General features: G+C 42.9%; 1 protein-coding gene across 4 annotated transcripts in view; it reads right to left on the reverse strand.

Moving 5' to 3' along the window:
- Positions 1–18001, reverse strand: part of cacna2d3a (calcium channel, voltage-dependent, alpha 2/delta subunit 3a) — a 125933-nt gene that overhangs the window by 34220 nt on the left and 73712 nt on the right. For 2 of the 4 annotated variants that reach the window (XM_037772392.1, XM_037772394.1), the window contains exons 11-20: positions 17033–17111; positions 12904–13037; positions 11041–11058; positions 6091–6162; positions 5625–5705; positions 4326–4400; positions 1795–1878; positions 1630–1701; positions 903–964; positions 708–775 (exon numbers count right to left, since the gene is read on the reverse strand). In XM_037772392.1, coding sequence (XP_037628320.1) covers positions 708–775; positions 903–964; positions 1630–1701; positions 1795–1878; positions 4326–4400; positions 5625–5705; positions 6091–6162; positions 11041–11058; positions 12904–13037; positions 17033–17111 — 745 coding nt within the window. The remainder of the gene's footprint in view (positions 1–707; positions 776–902; positions 965–1629; positions 1702–1794; positions 1879–4325; positions 4401–5624; positions 5706–6090; positions 6163–11040; positions 11059–12903; positions 13038–17032; positions 17112–18001) is intronic. The other 2 variants (XM_037772393.1, XM_037772395.1) reach the window with 1 other exon arrangement.

Below are 18001 nucleotides of genomic sequence, written 5' to 3' on the forward strand. Positions count from 1 at the left end.
AAGCATTTTATATATATTTATTTAACCTCGTTTCAGTCCTCGCCATCAAGTATCTGGTGCTCCTTTTAATGTAGCTTCTGTTGTGTATTGTGTTTTTATGTAAATATGTTTTAATGTGTCCTGTCTTTCTGGATGTGATATTTTGTGTTTTAATGTTCCCTTTTTAATAGCAGTTTTTGCACATTCAAACCAAAGACAAATTTCTGCCTTTTGTACGCAAAGAGTAGACAATAAAGTATTTTCTATTCTATTATCTTATCTTAATTATGCTTTTTGTGGTTCAATTATTAAGGCTGCTTATCCATAGAAAATCAAAAAATCTAAAAATATATAAAACAAACATTTCTCTTTACCAATATATAAATGGCTCTAGAAAGTACATTATGCTGCAAATTCTTTTGTATTTTTACCTCAGTAAAATTTTGAAAGCAGAATCTTTACTTGTAATGGATTATTATTATATGGTATCATATGTGGTATTCTTTTTCTTCAGTAAAGTATCTGAACTTTCACCACTGCAGCAGCGTGAAGAAGTGTTAGCTGAGTGCGAAACAGAGACATAAAGACAATGAAAGAGAGAGCGGGACAGAGAGAGAGAGAGAGAGAGAGAGAGAGAGAGGGGGGATAAAGCAAAACAGACAGAAACAAACGGGAAACAAATGAGAAAAAGCGAGTAAAGCAGATAAAGAAAAGGAAGGATTTCCTACCTTCCTCCACTGTGACATTCCCTCTGAAAAAATACTTTCCGTGGCCTCTGGAAAGAGCTACCCCTAGACTAGAAACAACAAAAAATGTTTTCTCAAATGACAGCTCACCAGTTCTTTTTAAGAAAACTGAATACTGATGCTTCAGTCATTCTAAACTTTGTTCACAGCTCACAGAAACGTCTCCAGTTTTCTTACCTGAAAGGAGTCCCCTTGATGTCTGTGTAGTAGTAATCATTATGCAACACCAGCACACGTTTCTGAAATAAAAGAGATTAATACACTCCATTATACGCTGCAGTAAACAGCAGGCAGTGTGATGGCAGTTATCTGATGTGATTTCCTGCAGTCTGGCTCCATCTAGTGGTGCAGGGAGGACATGCTCTGGTTGTCACAAGGCAGATGGATGTGTGTCTTTGCAGTGTGTGAGTAATTGGATAAGGATTGTGATGAATATGCATGTGTGTACATTTGAGTGTGTGTATGTATTTACATATTGAATGCTTAATAATCAGGCTAATGTATAATGCTCTTTACTAAGCTTTGAAAATGCGCACACACACACACACGAACGCTCACGCACACCTGAATGCCTCTCTCTCTCTCTCTCTCTCTCTCTCTCTCTCGGATAGGAAAGTAGTAAAAGAGAATCATTGGGCTGCTGTCTCTCCCGTACTCAGCAACATGTGCTTGGTAGAGATAAGGGGCTCACACTCACAGACAGACACACACCCGTGCATGCAGAGCAAACAAAATCAGAAACAAAATCCCCAAGTCAATCCCGTACATCACTGTGCCAAGTGTGACAACCCCTTGGCAGAGTGGATTCTCCCTGCTGAGTATTTTCCCTGGCGCACCCTTTGGGACCATCAGAAAAGTGCTTGTTTGTGTGCGTTTGTGGATTGCAGAATTTTGGATTGCTCACCCCTTTGTCAACACTCTTCTTCACCTCCATGGAGAAGGTCCCCGTCTTCCTGTTGACCATGGCATTTCTCAGCTAGCAGCACAAAGCACATACCGAATCTCAAACATCAGATTTGCATCGAGAGAGGTACTGTGATGACGCTTCGTGTGGATTTACTAGTCTCACCGTGTCGTCCTTGTCCTCCCACTCCACCTCAGACAGATCCACGCTGCTGTAGTTTGGCTTCCTTCGCTTCTTGCTGTCTCCATACTGGACACAGAGGCGCATGTCAACACGCATGCATGCACAGACAGAGATACTGGAGACAATGAAACATATAGAGTATACTGCACCATACTAGGGCCACAACTATGACTTGCTTTAATGCCTCCTGTGTACGGGTGCTGTAAATTAGCGTTTCACTACAAACACTAAACATGGTGCATCTAGTCCTTGTGCATACATATTAGGGCTGTCAAAGTTAACACGATAATAATGTGTTAACGCAAATTTGTTTTAATGCCACTAATTTAGTTAAACGCATTAACGCAACTTGCGATTTTTAGTTTGTAGTGGGGTCAATTTCAAAGCTAGAGTGAAGATACTGGTATCATATGAAACTAGAAAACCTAAGGAATCCATTGGTATGTCATAATAGCTTGTCGCCAAGGAGGTTAAATAACACTCCAAACTTACGCGGAATTTTGGCGAAGAAAAACCGACATGGCCATTTTCAAAGCAGTCCCTTGACCTCTGACCTCAAGATATGAAATTACTTTGTTATGATTTGAGCATATTTTTTAGGCTAAATGCAGTCCCTCTGAGGGTTTCTGGACAATATTTGTCATTCCATCTGTTTTCAGGCTTTAGAAAATGTAGCCCGTGACGGGAGACTTTGACCAATCACAGGTCATTTCAGAGAGAGAGCGTTCCTATTGGCTGTGCTCCTGTCATGTGACCGGTACTTGGCGTTCCTTGGCTGCCTAGTTTGACCGTTTTGTCGGAGTTCGCGAGTGATTGACGCTGTCATAGACAGCAAATGGACAGCAGATCCCAGATCAGCTCTGACTGCATGTTTTCCTCCGGTCTGTGAAATCTTGCAGATGCCGTTAGGAGAACGGAGAACACCGGACACAGAGGCACATGATTTTTTTTAAGTTACCTGTTTCATGTACTACTGTCAGGAAATAGCAACCGTTTTATAAAAATAACTTTTTTAAATCAAATTTGCTCCAATCTCGCCTACTTTAGCTTTAACTATGGACAATCTTGCGATTAATCACGTATTTAATCGATTGACAGCCCTAATAAATATGTTATAATGTAATAATGTCTAATGCTACTGTGATGCCCAAATAAAATAAAATAAAATAATATTAATCATTAAAATCATAATTTCCCAGAGCCTGAAGGTAACATTCTCAAATTGATTGTTTTGTTCAAAATCCAGTCAATTTATAATGATATAAACCAGATAACAGCATCATTTGAGAAGCTAGAAAGCAGCGAATAACTGACAAATGGACATAAATAATGTATTTTCTGTCAGGACAGGAGACAGAATCAGAGGAAAACAGTTAGCCTGGCTCTGTCAAAAGTAAAAACAAAAGTCAACGCAGTGATTCCCTGGTCATTACTGTGAGGTTGCCAGGTAACCAGGCTTTGCTAGATTAATTGTCTCTTCATATTAAACGGACAGATAGGCATCGATCATCTCACCTAACTCTCGGCAACGAAATGGAATGAGTGTACTCCCCAAAATGTCAAACTATTCCTTTAATCGACTGATTGTTTCAACACTATACCTGCACTGATGACTTGTCTTCTTCATAATAAGACTGATTTAGATTTCTTTAAAGAGGGATGACCACATTTACTGTATGCGTTTTAGAATTTAAATAATACAACTCTAATCTCCTCTCCCTCTCTGGTTACTTGGCTGACCGTGTTTGATATGGACATTAAGTAAAGACGACAGAGGCCAGAGTATTGGGCGTATTAATGCTTACTATATGTGTGTACTTGTGAGTCCCCCACTCCATTCATCTGTCAGTGAGGACAGCCTCCCACCCCTCATTAGTTGTTAAACACTGTCCATTAACGTCTTTAATTAGACAGCAATTAAACCATCTGTCTGTCTGTCTCACTGTCGGTTCTCTCCTCTCCTCCATGTCTGTTCTCCTCTCATCCCTCCATATCGCTCCATTTTCATCCAGTGTTGCACCCTGCTTTGTCACCCTGCACCTATTCTCATGTTAAGCAGGTTCCTTGCTCTCCTCAAATCTCCCTCCCATCCCTCTCTGCACTCTCTCCCCTCATCCTCTTGTGAGAGGAGTGAGTGAGTACAATAGAGTTAATCACAGCCATTCAGAAGCTGTATCTCTGTCTATTCACAGCACAGCGGAGGCCTGGAACACACTCTGCTCATCTACATACCGCCACGCAGCCAAACACACGCGCGCTCCGCACGCCGCATAGAGCACCCACACAACTACGCGCTAATTTTCTATGTCAATCGGCATCTCAATGTGACAACCAAATCAGTAATTGACTTGACATGAACTCAAGAGTTAGTATTCCTCAGTCGCTTGTACAAAATAAATTAATACATTTGAACTTCAATCTCTGCGCCCTAAAAGGGGATTGTTATGATAATAAGGTTCGCACTCAGTTAACTTGTTACAGAGCATCTGAATGGCGCTGGAGGTAATACTCACAAGTGGCCGTAGATCTGGATGGGTGAGGATGTAGCCGTTGTTGGTGATTGCAAAGGCGTAGCCGTGAATGCCCAGCTAGGGAGGATAGATACACACACACACACACACCAAATGAATGCATGACCAATCTGTACCGATTCTGAATTGTAAATCTGGGCTAATCAAGCTCTTTGTCATTTTCTACTGGCAGAGTCTTTCTGGTGAAACTCACAGAACTGAGCAATACAATTGAGGATGGTGTAATTTATCCACGTCTGGACAAATAACATTTTTTCAAATGTCAAAATCTTACACCCAACCAAGCTTCAGATCTGCACGTAAAAGAAATCAGCACAGGGGATGTGGCGGCGGACACTATCAGAATGCATTAGTATACATAGTGTATAATTTTCCTGTCATAATTGGACTAGAGGAAGGAGCCGTGAATAATCAGTGTCAAAACTACAATAAAACCTTTGATTTTTCTGCTACTGGGTTTGGCATTCAATTACTGCACTGTGGAGTTGGACAGACATACGCGCAGATATAAACAAAATCGAAAACCTGTAGTAACTTGCTTTAGATTTTTACTGACCTAGCATCCAGGTGCACATTCACAAAGCCCAATCACATGGTTCAAAAGTTATGATTATAAAAGGCGTGATGGTGTAGAGGGGTATCTCATATAGCCATTGAGATCTATAATTATTTGTATTAGAGGTCAACCAATTAATCATTATTATTTCACTGCTGATAGGATGTTTCTTTTGTTGAAAAATATCTGTGTGCATGTGATTAACTTCTGATCGTAATCTAAATCTGTAAAAGATACCATGAAATGGCACTCGTACTTCGAGACCGGGAGAGGGAGAGCGCTGGCACTCCAGCCATAAATGCACAAAAGACTTTAAATTATGTTTTAGATGGGCTTATTTATTTTTTAGATAGTTTGAGATACTTTTTTCAGAAAGCAATTTACCACTCCATGAAGAAACCTTCAGTGCAGTCCCGAGGAACAGCTGATTTTACAAACAAGCAGATAAGTGGTATTCGTGTAGATATTTGTTACTTTAAGTTTCATTTTCAGCTACAGATTTATTTATTTATTTATTTAGGTATTTATTTGAATTAAATGTCAGTTAGTTATATAGTTTGTAATAAGGTCAGAGATTGTTAATTTCCGACTGTGTAAATTTTTTTTAGCAGGGGGTTCGGGGTATCGGCTTTTTTCTGCTGCAAACTATCGTTATTATATCAGTCTTTAAAAATCCACTATCGGTCTAATTTGTAGGAATAACTAAGTGATGTTGGGAGCAGTACCTTGTATTTGGGGATGGTCTTGAGCAGCTCAGAGACAGGCACGTCCGTCCCAACCACCCCTAGCAGGATGCCACGGTTCCTCTGAAAGGAAAAAAAATCACAGATATTCTTGAGTTGCGTTTGAAAGGTTAATTAAACAACACAGTCTCTTCCAGATCCACTGTTACTGACATAAAACATTTCAATCTATAATATATATTTAATTAGTGACGCTCTACCGTATCCTAATTTACAGACTCCAATCAAACTGAAATTAGTGTCCATCAAAGACAAACATAACTAACCATTATTTCACACTTTGCGCCTATTGTCTCAACCCCTTAATTCTTTGTGGGTTATGTAATATATAATTGCATAGTTTTTCAATTAAACTAAACTGTTTGTTGGAGAAAACATGTCGGGGGGAAACATAATGGTAGTGACAGTGAATGTGCAATTGGTTCTGTAGCACTTTATGTGCACTCACGGTCTCATTCTTGGTACTGAACACTGGCATTGCCACTGTGGTCATCAGAACCCGATCCTTGCCGTCATCCATCTGAGTGAGTCATGAGGGAAGAAATGTGAAAGATAGCAATTGAGAGGGGAAGGAAGGAGAGAGAGAGATAGAGACAGACAGAGGGAGGGAAAAGAGGGAAGCTAATGATGAAACATTATTTTTACAGTTACAAAAGAAACGTAAGTACACAACATGGCATCATGCACATTATATTAATCATCTCAGTGAGTGATTATCTCTTAGCTGCATAACACTCGTTCCTTAAGTAGTGAACCTGATAGGGATTCTGCCGCAGACCTAGTCATATTATCTTCTTGAGGGACCTACAAAACTTCCATGACATGTTTTATTCATGTTTATTATTTGCCTTAAAATGTGTTCAATCACAGCCTGCCTTTGATCTCTTGCAGAATAAGCTTATCCAAAGGCTGTGCTTCTGGTTTGGAGCTGGGTATCTTCCCTCCCTAAAGACTGCTGGAATAATTATGATATTTATCTTTCCAGCGGCTGTCTGTATCTGACGATGATATCCATTAGAGATGAAAGCTTGACACTGTTCTGAAGATACTGGAGGAAGCTTCCAACTCGGTAAAAAGGGGTCTGACCTCGTCCACTCAGAAATGTCGAAATGTCTGTCACTCACACAGTCACCACAAGTAATTGGTCCATTAAGTGCGATAAAAAAAATCCCAGAACACAATAACACAATGCACAATTGTGTTACGTTACATGGGGTGGCAAAAAAACATAAATCATGTTGAATGTGGAGTATTAGTCTGTTCAACTGGCTTATACATTAGATCCGATAGTACATTTTCTCAGGGAACTACTTTAACCAATCCTCTTAACTGAACATTACCCGCTTCCTGTACACTCTCTCCTCCAGCAATCACCCCCCCATTTACCTCTAGTAATAATAGGTAATGACAGGAAACCGCTAACATCCATTCCATCTCTCTCAGACACTGGAGAAAGGGCAATTGGTGACCTGAGCTCAGACAGCTGGTAATAGCAATCCAGGACGCAGGATTGGACATCAAAGAGAGAACAAAGCACACCTAAGTACGGCTGCTGTGGACAGCCGTGCTGCTGGAGGACGGGATCGATCAAAGGACAGGGAGAAAACGAGCAGAGCCTCATCTAAAAATACCAAATCTATTTCCAAGCGCAAGTCTATTGGATCATATATCACCGGTCTGCGAACTTATGGACTGACATTTATTGTGTATCCCTCATGAGCTGTTGTTGAGCAGTCCCATCAAATGTGTACTTTTTGTAACACTAATCCAACATGCTTTTTACTTTCAGTATATGTGCATTTGGTGGAAATCAGGCTTGCCCAGCTGCTCTGGGAAATGACATACTGTAATTAAGCAGATAACAAGAGCTGCATTCAGAAAAGCAGCCAGCGACTGCATCTGTTGGATTCAAAGCCAGCAGCACCGCTACAGAGGATCCTCACTTACCCTACCCAGGGGAGGAAAGACCTTTAAACCTGTGCTTCATTATCCAAACCCAGTAGAGAAAAGAGCCACTTCCTTGAACCCTAAATGAGTGTCCTCCAACATGACCGTGCCCCAAGTCCCTAAGGGAGTGCTCTGTATCTAGAATTTGACACATCATACATAACCTGCAACCTCTAACGCAAGGTCAGAACTCGACACACATTTGGGCCAAATCTGCCTCATCATTGCCTCCGTGGCTTTGCCTGTATCAGTCAGAGCAAATGGGGTGTATAAGTCCTTTCCCCTGCTGTGGGTCAGAGAATGAAAAAAGAACCCCTCTGGGGCTCTAGTACACTCGCTCCCCACTGAAAACAAATACCCACACATGCCCACACACTTGCACCCCTCAGAGGGCTCAGAATACACACAGCCTGCCCCGTGTTCGCTGTCTCGTAGGACATCTCGTAATCTGGGTTGCTGTGACAAATTGTGTTCTGGTGGACGAGGTGACCCTTGTTTCCTTGGAGACCAGGTTTAATGATGTTGGTGTATGTAAGCCCTGGAGCCAAAGCCCCCCCCCACCCCCCACCCCTGTAGGCTCCTTTGGGGAAACAAACGCGTACCCAAAGGGGAGCCGAGCTGGCACGGACCTGGCACATGTACTGTATATGAAAGCTCCCAATAGCCTCAATCACTATTTAAGGGCTGCATGATTATGGCCAAAATGATAATCACGATTATTTTGATAAATATTGAGATCCCGATTATTTATCATGATTGATTTTAGGGAGAAATATTTTCGTTGCACTTTCGCATTGAAATAAACAGAGCACTGCCTTCACTTCCATGTTTTTCTACATTCCTGCTAACGTACAAATCTTTGCATCAAAATAAGACTTATGGTACGTGTCCACAGGGGCGTTTTTTATCGCGAGGGGACGCAACGCTATCCAACATCGGAAACTTGGTGGGCTGTCACTAGACACAGGCTCTCCCCACCTGATTGGACGAAAGCTTTCCTTCTGTTGGCTGCTGCTCCCAGCTTTCAAACCGGAACCAGTATGGAGGCTGGTTTGGAAAATTTCTTCTCTTATTTCACGAAAATAGTTCACCGAAATGTGTTTCTGAAAACATTTGAGGCGAGAAATAAGCCATGCAGTTGCTGAATCTGTCTTTATTTTGGATCAACAACGTTTATTTTAAAAGATTCTCTGGAGTTTCGAGAGGCGGCGAGTCGCGTCACACGCCCCCGATTTGCATAAAGTAGAGGAGCCCTCAACTTTATGCACATGAGGAGCGGGCGTCGTGACGCTCCGTTTTTATCGAATCGCGACGCCACGCTACCAGAATGCATTGCGCGGATGCTTACATAGACAATAAATGGGAAGCGTGGAAAGCACGGAGCCTGTGGACATGTACCATTAGAATAATGTTCTTCTTCAGCTGAATTCAGTGCATTTTTGTTCTGCCCCTCTGCTCTCTGTTGGATATTACTCCGCCGGGTAAGCTTCGTGAATTCAGGCGGCCGGGTAAAGTGACAAAGCAGCATTCCAAGTAAGTTATTAATAACTTACAGAAACATTGTGTGCAATAGTCCACCTCATCTTCCCCCCTCTCTCTGTCTCTCTCAAACACACTCACACCAGCCGTGGTGGCGGCAAGTAATTTTAACACGTTATGTGCCACCACCACATTATGCGCTGTCAAGAGGTTGTGGTCATTTCACATATTTCTGAGAGATCGCATTGTTTAGGAAGTGCTTGATGTGCATCAGAGTTTTCTATGAGCAGACACGCATTTTAAATGTCAATATCGCAGCCGATCATGTACATTTAATTGTGGGAAGCCAAAATCGTGATCGCAATTGATATTCCGTTAATTGTGCAGCTCTAATCACTATTAACACTTTTGCTTTGAAATAGTGAAGTTTATATTCATCCGTCACGGCATTTTGAACAGGTTGCTACTTCAATTCGTCATCAAAAGGTAATCAACTGCTCACAGCTTTCCTATTTGTCAATCTTGTTCAGTGCAAAAACCGTCTTCTCAACCCCACGTCTTTCTTTACATCCTTTATGTTCTCTTCCCAACTTTCTCTTCAAATCTTTGACATTCTCTCTCTCACCCATCCCACACTTGTCCTACAACCTCCTCCCCCTGGCAAATTCCTCTCACCCCCACCTCCCTCCCTCCCATCATCCCTGTGCTCCAGTGTCAGTTCATCCGACAGACTGGGAAACAAAGCCAAATGAGCCAGAGAATGATGGATGAAGCTGGTGAGACGAAGGAGAGGAGGGAGAGGGAGGGAGGGGAACAGGAGAGCACAGGTGGGGGGGGAAAGAGCTGGAGAGGGAGACGCACAGTGAAAAAGAGGGAGAAAGAGGAGAGGCTAGAAAGATTATTGGATGGCACTGAGAGGGATGGAGAGGAAAAAGATAGGACGAAGGGTACATCTGGAAAGATGATACACATCAGCCCTGCAACATAAACACCAAAGGCCCATCACTTCCCTAACACTGAGCCAATCCCAGGAGTTTTGCTAACTTCTTATCAGACAGTATCACCATGCAGGGGTGTGTGTTTGTGCGCTTCTTTCTGTTTTACTTTGTGTATGTGCGCTCCTAGCAACCAGGCCAGAGCTGTGCCGGGACGATTACATGCAAAGAAGCAGTGCAGATTCCTTGCTAATCCCAATTATCATGTCTGACAATGTGATATCTATTTCTGTTTTCTGCTGAGCCGCTTCGATGTCAATAAGCTTGGATCTATCACACTAACAGTACTATGTCAGACATATGGGCTGCCAGCTGTCTAATGGGACTGCTCTGTGCTCAGCTCATGCTGATGGGGGGGCAGAGCTCCTCTCTTCTGTTCCACCATCATCATTGTTATGATTATAGAGCTGCTTATCTCAACCCACATATGATTCACAAAACACTGGAAAATAAAACACTGAAAACGATAAAAAGGCATCAGAAAGAGATCATCCCGCCAGTCATTATAGGCTATTGGATTTTCACTCAGAAGATAACAAAACGGCTTTTTCTGGAGAATTCTACCAAAACAAATAACACAAGCAATCTTGTTTTCACACCAAAATCACACAGGCAAAAGAGCAAAAAACGTAGCCTCACATTTACACATAATAGTCACACTGCCAGCCCTGGAGATACTGGGTGAAGCACGGCCAACACAGCATCACCAAATGATGAATGATTGTGAGCGTGTGCACAGACGTGTGCGTGTGCTTGATCAGACGTGCAAAAGAGAGTGATCGACTGAACCTTTGACAACCACGACATAGCGACATACGACACTGACACACAAGAAAATGCCATGGGGTCAGTATGGTGGTTAGTTCACCCAAATTATGCCGTCATCTCGCAGACCAAAACGCACATGCACACATGAACACACACCAGGCCTCAACACAGCACAAAACAGCGATGACCTCAAATCAGATTTTTTTTACCTTTTGTGCTTGGGGGAGCTAAAGAGAACAGATTAAGGAGGAGGGGAGGAGAGAAAGGGTCAATACGTTTGTGGATAAGTGTCGGAAAGCCTTTCAGTGCAGTTTCCGCTGAGTGGAGTGCCAGCATCTGCGGGCGTGTAAAAAATCCACTGACATTGACTTTGACTGCAACTTTAAAAAACAGTGACTGTGTCAAGAGAGGAGAGCTTTATGGCTGGGTGGGTCACAGCGGGGGAAACAAAACTTAAGCTGTTAGTGTTGAGTCAGTGTTGGGCGAATGTACTTTGACTGTGATAAATGGATGGGGATAATGAGGGCAAAGAGGAAGGAAATAAGCAGAGGAAAAAAAAGAAAAAAAAGTAAAAGAAATATTGAAGAGGATCGCAGAGAGAAAGAATCCATTTTCATGCAGTGTTGATAGCCTGTGTGTTTTTTCTGCTAGAGGGCACTTGCCTTTGTCTCCTTACATTTTTGAATCTCTCTCTCATAATCCATTCAGAAATAGAGGAGGACAAATGACTGCTATTCGCTCTTTATGGGCAAGCACAATAACTAATGAAAGAGAAGCATTGTGCATGCATGAAAGCTACAGTATATTATGTGCATATTATGGTTTCGCAAAGGATCCTATACTGTAGGTCAGGCGTTATCCTTTGGGCAATGATAATATCTGTGCCAGAGAACTATAAAGGCCCTGACACACCAAGCAGACGGTCGGCCATCGGACAGTTTGGGGCCGACGGTGAGCGTCTGTCGGCCTAGTTTTTGCGGTATGTCCCGCACTGTTGGCTCTAGTCTGCCAGGTGTAAGAGTTTTTTTTGGCTGATTCAGCATGTTGATTCGGCGGCGGAGCTCGTTGGTGAAAAAAATCACTCCGATTGGGGGTTCAGCTTAAGCGAATCAGTGCACGAGAAGAGATACGGAAGTGAGGAAAGCAAGCCAATGAGTAAAGTCAAGAGGGCACACACAGAAGGCTCTTCTCATTTTTCTTCTTCATCTCATCTGATCATTCCAATACACAGATTTTTTCACAAAGACGTGGTCATCTGGAATGAAGCCAAGTGGTGAGTGAGATTGGTGTGAAAATGGTCAGCAAACACCGTTTTGTTTCATGTACATATCATAACAACGGCTTGTATATCCGCAGTCCTCGGTCTTCCCGTTTCCCTGTTTGAATGACGAATACAGACTACCGCTGCCTGCTGGTGTGGAGATTGATTTCTTCTCACGCAGGTGCAGAACATACGTGCTAACTGGCCGTCGGCTGTAGTCTTTGCAGTGTGTTCAAATGCAACTTGTCGGCCAAGGCAAAGGCGAAGTGAGGCGACCTGACAGTCAGTCGTCATCGCCACTAGTTCTTTGATGTCGGCTTGGTATGTCTGGGCCTTAAAACATGTACAGGGGCTTTAGCAATGCATGTGATTATATGAGTTATATGAGTATATGAGATATTATAAGCTGTGCGTGTTTGGCCAGGAAATGAGGTTGAGAGATCAGAGACTAACTCACCAATGTGCCCCAGTGTGTTCTACTCACGCTACACAACTCCCAAACACACACAGGAGGCTCATTGACTTAATGGTTCCATCTGCTGCTCACACACACTTTCACACATTCAGTCTGAGACGTACAAACGCAAAACACAGTGTCAGACCTCGGCTTGCATTTTATCACTACTATCCTCCTTTAGATTATAGAAGTAAGTCAACGATCCTGTACTATTTTGTGATTACGTTTTTTAGAAGAAATCTGTGAATCGATCACAGAATATTCTGCGGCCACAACCCACTGGGTCGGTGTGGTAAGCAAGGACTGTGAGAACTGGAGTCCAATACCATGTCAGAGATGTCGTAGTCAACTCACAGTGTTGTCGATGTAGGCCTCGGTCCACACCGTGTCGTGCTCCCGGTCGATTACCTTGGGACGACTCAGCACGTGGAGGTACTCCATCACATTCTCCTGCACATCTGCCAATGTGGAAATCTGAGTGAAGTAGCCTATTGGTCAGAGAGAGGAAGAGGAAGAGAGAAATGATGATGAATCATAGATGCTCACGAACAGTAGAGAGTGAATCGGTTAGGCTATGCTGTCCTGAAAAAGAGATTAGATGTCTCTGTGTCTCTAAAACTGTTTCACATTGCAGCATGTGTCATATCCAATATCAGCTTGGCTATATAATCTTTTCCAAGCCATCGCTCCCATTTTACTTACCTTGGTACCAAAGCAGAGAAACTACATCTGGAATACAGTACGGTATGCAGCAGATATTTGCGTGATGAAGCAGACGGACACCTGGATACGTACGAGTAAGAATTCCCTGCAGTAATGTACGAGTGAGAGCAAACCAGCATGGGTTTGTGAATGGGTAAGTGGTATGTAAATGCAGTGGAAAAAACTATCTCAGTTAAACCAAATGCGATGCCATTTCCTACGCTGGTAATGCCGCCATTATGATGCTAATGTGCATGTGCAGGAGGGAATATAGTGTTATCTCAGCAGGGGGGCAGATTTGGGGAGAGGAAGAGAGGGAATCAGGGACAACAGTAAGACAGAGGGAGAGAGAGGACAAGAAGTGACACAGAGAATAAGGGAAAAGAGAGAGACCACCACATTTCCAGCCATCCGTAAAAATAGCAAACTGCCTCCATCACCGTGAGGCACTCAAGGAGAAAATCATAGCCGGAGGAAATAGATTTTGGGGTCATCGTTCCGGGCGACGACCTTTACTCCACAGGAAGAAAAGAGCCAGAGTCTAGATACAATACACAGATCCATGAAGGATGCCATGTATCCCACCAAATAACTACGGATAGGATCTATCACTGATAATCTATTTTTAAATCTGCAACCACAGTAAAAAATCTCGTACTCTGGAAGTACTTAAGCCACAGGATTACTGCAACCACTATGGCAACAAGAGAGCTCTTGCCCCCGATCTTGACCTGGAAGTGAACCTTGACAGATTCCTCCTTTTCATCCTCACAGACATTCGGATCCGGCTATTATTCCGGCAGACCGTACAATGACAACACACACATGCAATACTCGCATCGCACACAAAGCAAGCTGCCTCAGTCTAACGGCATCGTTCATCACTGTGGTGAGTGAAGAATGACTGCTCCCTCTGGAAGGCTGAGGGCATCCTTCAGGCTGAGCCACCGGGGCCACTGAGATGAGCTGGGGAGAGAAAAATGAACGCTCCCCGCTTTCAGTGACATGGTACACCTGTCGTACACACAGGACAGGACAGCCACAGCACGGTCTGGTCAGGATAAGGGCATCAATATACTTTTTAAGGGACCTTGGTTCGGGTGATATGTAAGCAAAAATACACAACAAGGTGCCCTGATGCATGGAAATAATGGACGGGGTGGAGGCGGAAGATGTCATGATGTGAGGCAGAGCTACATTACAAATATGTGGATACCCTTATATACACCTATATGTGATTGTTGAACATCAAATATTTTTTCACACATAATCACATAGATTCTTGTTGTGTTAATACAAATAATTTTTCCAACATCACATGTATATTGTGTGTAAAGAAACTTTCTTTTCTGCCCAAAACTAGCATGTACTGTATGTGTCTACTTGGAATTGAAAGTTCAGTTAAGTTAGGTTAAGTTTAGCAAAACTACGAGGTATATTTTGTACATTGACCCAAGTATAAAAAGTAGGACACTGGCTTATCGTAGTCCCAGTTAGTTGGTGCCTCTCGTACATGGCTGCCGGCAACATTAGCAAGCCTTCACAAGGGCTTATTATTTCTCTTCTGCGGCAGTAAAGACAACACATGGGCTTGCTGATAACCGTGCTACATTAAGGGATTAACAAGACGCATAGGGCTGGCAAACAGTACGTTAACTTAACGATGCAACTTTCCAAAGACAGACCCACACACATCGGGAGAGCCTCTCGTAGTGATCTGTTGTGTAAAATATCAAGAGGAATATTAAAGGGATAGTTTGGGGGTTTTAAGTGAGGTTGTATGAGGTACCTATCCATAGTCAATGTATTACCTACTGAAGTAGACGACGGTCAGCACACCCCTTGTTTGGAAAAGAAGACGGGAGTACCGACACGGGAGCAAAGCAATGTACTGCTGTGGACGGGAGCAGTTGCAAAAGGTGAGCCTTTCTTTTAGGTGGCTAAAATATGTTTTGCTTCCGGCCCCGTCCACAGCAGTACATTGCTTTGGTTCCGTGTTGGTACTCCTGTCTGTTTCTCCAAACTGGGGGCGTGCCGACCATCATCTACTGTAGGTAATACACTGACTCTGGATACGTTCCTCATACAACCCCACTTCAAAACACCCAAAGTATCCCTTTAATATTCCTCTTAATTGAAAAGAAGGGGCCGGGCCCAGACAGTATGTACATAAAAGTATGTGGACTGGAGTGTCCCCATATCTTTGGCCATAATAGTGTATATTTGATATGTGTATTTTTTCATTGGCATCAACAATGAATAGATTGCAATGTATTTCAACGAACAAAAAGTACAGTACTATACAATAAAATAGCTAGTCATCTATATTATCTGTCACAGTTACAGGTTGTCAAATGTCATTTTTGATTGGTTGCCAGTCTCAAGAGGATGGATGTTTCGTTCTATGAGGGCAGACACTAGGAAAGTGAGAGTCGAGGACGAAGAGAGGAGAGTGGAGTATGGCTGAAGGTGCAACTCTTTTTGTTAAGACTGGGACAATGAATGATGACCCCCATCCCTGAAGTATTTTTTTAAGTTTTGTTAGTTTCTTTCTGCTTCTATTTGTTAACCTAAACTAACTAAAACTAACCGGTTGTTAAAACAAGAAGAGGGCTAGAGTGGACCTGAGTCCACAGCCACGGAGTCGAGTGAGCAACACAGCGGGGAACAAGTGGATGGACGTCAAGCTCATCTGGGCTTCGGGCAAGACCTGCAACCGTTTCTTGTTGATTGGGAACCAAAGACATTTCTCACATGTATGGTCTGTGAGTACCTGGTACAGCCATAAGGCTTAGCGATAATTAAATCCCCTTGACCTAAAATCATTCTACCTATGACACTTAGCATTTCTATAACCTTAACAAAATGCTTTGCTCCAATCAAAGGCCTTAGGGAGAGATTTTGACATCACAGCCTTCAGTGACAGGGCAGACAGCTTAATATGTTACCTTACTTTCACCTGCAAAACTACTTAAAGTAAAACAGTGAAGTAAAACCAAATTTTCTGCCGTAGTTTGGAATAGAGATGTTGTGCCTGGGGAGCAGAGTGAATACTGTTCTGGCACAGCTGCTGCAGGCTGGAGAGGATGTCACTGTCACAAGTCTGAATCATCATGCGGCATACAAACACACACACGCACTCATGTAGCACGACACACACACACACACGCGGGTCTCATCATCACCACTAACACCCTCAAACTGACTGGATGGGTTCTCTGATATCACTTCCAAGCTAAACTGTGGGTGCCCTTGTCCTCTTATCTACACACATACACCCGCACGCACGCAGCTAAAAACACATGCACACCCCTTGTGTGACCTATGGCTTGCCTGTCTTATCTACAGCAGCCTGAGGAAATGGAGCCAGACTGTCTCTGTCACCCACCTCTCAGCTAAATATAGAACCTGAGGGAAAGTGCTCTACGCACCGAGACAACCATGACCACACACAAAGCAACTGGAAAGTGGTGTATCGTCAAGATAGTTTGGACTTTAGGCTTTAGAGGAAGATGTAATGTGACATATCTGGTCTGTGCAACTGGAACCAGCTGCCTGCTGTCACATACGCGTGCTTATACTGATGAGCACTGACAAACACACGCCTATGCAACTACATGCACGCACACAGACACAAACACCCTAGACAAATCCTGAGCTCCTAATGTATTCATTTTTCGCCTGGCTGACAGCAGCATGCAGCAACTTTCTTCTGTAAAAACAGATTATAAGTAGAAAAAAAGAAGCACAGAGGTCTACGCTACATGTTGTAAGATCCCACCTTTGTTGGCACATGCCATCCATTTGAGATTATCTGCGAAGGCTGACTCTCGACCAATCAGGTAAGGGAATATGCGGACCTGCGGAGAGAGAACAGATAGCTTCCGTCAGTCATTTTAATCGCATTTTGATAGGGCCCACCACACCACCATATAGAAGATAACACTGTCAAATCCAGGCAGAAGGTTCATTCTTTATCTGCCAGTGATTAGCCGGCCCTTTCTCCTTGTTTAATAGAGTCGATTATGGACTCGGGGAAGAAATCTTTCTTTTAGATTTTATTTTAAAGTTTAAATGATTTTTTTTTTTTTATCAACCCCAGAAAACTAAACAAGTAAGGATTAACAGATGCGGGTTTCAAAATAAGATAAGCGTATCAAGAATATGCAATTAGTGTGAATGCAAACGATGAACCATGAAGTCAATATTTTCAGTTGAAAAAGCCAAATCCAAGCTTTAAGTGCTCAATCCAGAGAGTCTTCTAAACTCTCTGCTGCCAAACCCATTTTTTGCCCAGTTGGCTCTAGCAGCAGGTGTAGCTGGCAGGTGTGCGTATGTGTGTGTGTGCGTGAATGATGTGTGTGTGAAGAGCATGTTGCCAGATTGGACCAGATGCAAGCCTCTGGGGGCACAGCTGCCATAGCTCCCATGCCTGCATTTTTCACTGCCTCCCTTCACCCTGACAGCATGTGCCTGTTTGTGTTTGTGTGTGTGTATGTATGTGTGCACACAGACACACACACACACACACATACACACACATCTAGATGTGGCTGCATGTGTGTCTTTATCTGATTTTGCTCCCAACAGAAGGGTCTGAAAATTGCAAAAACACAATTTATGTCTAAATGGCATCCCCTTTTTGAGGAATACTTCAGTATTAAATTATATTTATTTCCTTTTTTATTGCAGTGTGAAATACATGGACTCCTTATAAATCCAATAGTGATTATAAGAGCTTGAGCTGACA

Source organism: Sebastes umbrosus, chromosome 6 (genome assembly GCF_015220745.1).
Source record: "Sebastes umbrosus isolate fSebUmb1 chromosome 6, fSebUmb1.pri, whole genome shotgun sequence".
Taxonomy (NCBI): domain Eukaryota; kingdom Metazoa; phylum Chordata; class Actinopteri; order Perciformes; family Sebastidae; genus Sebastes; species Sebastes umbrosus.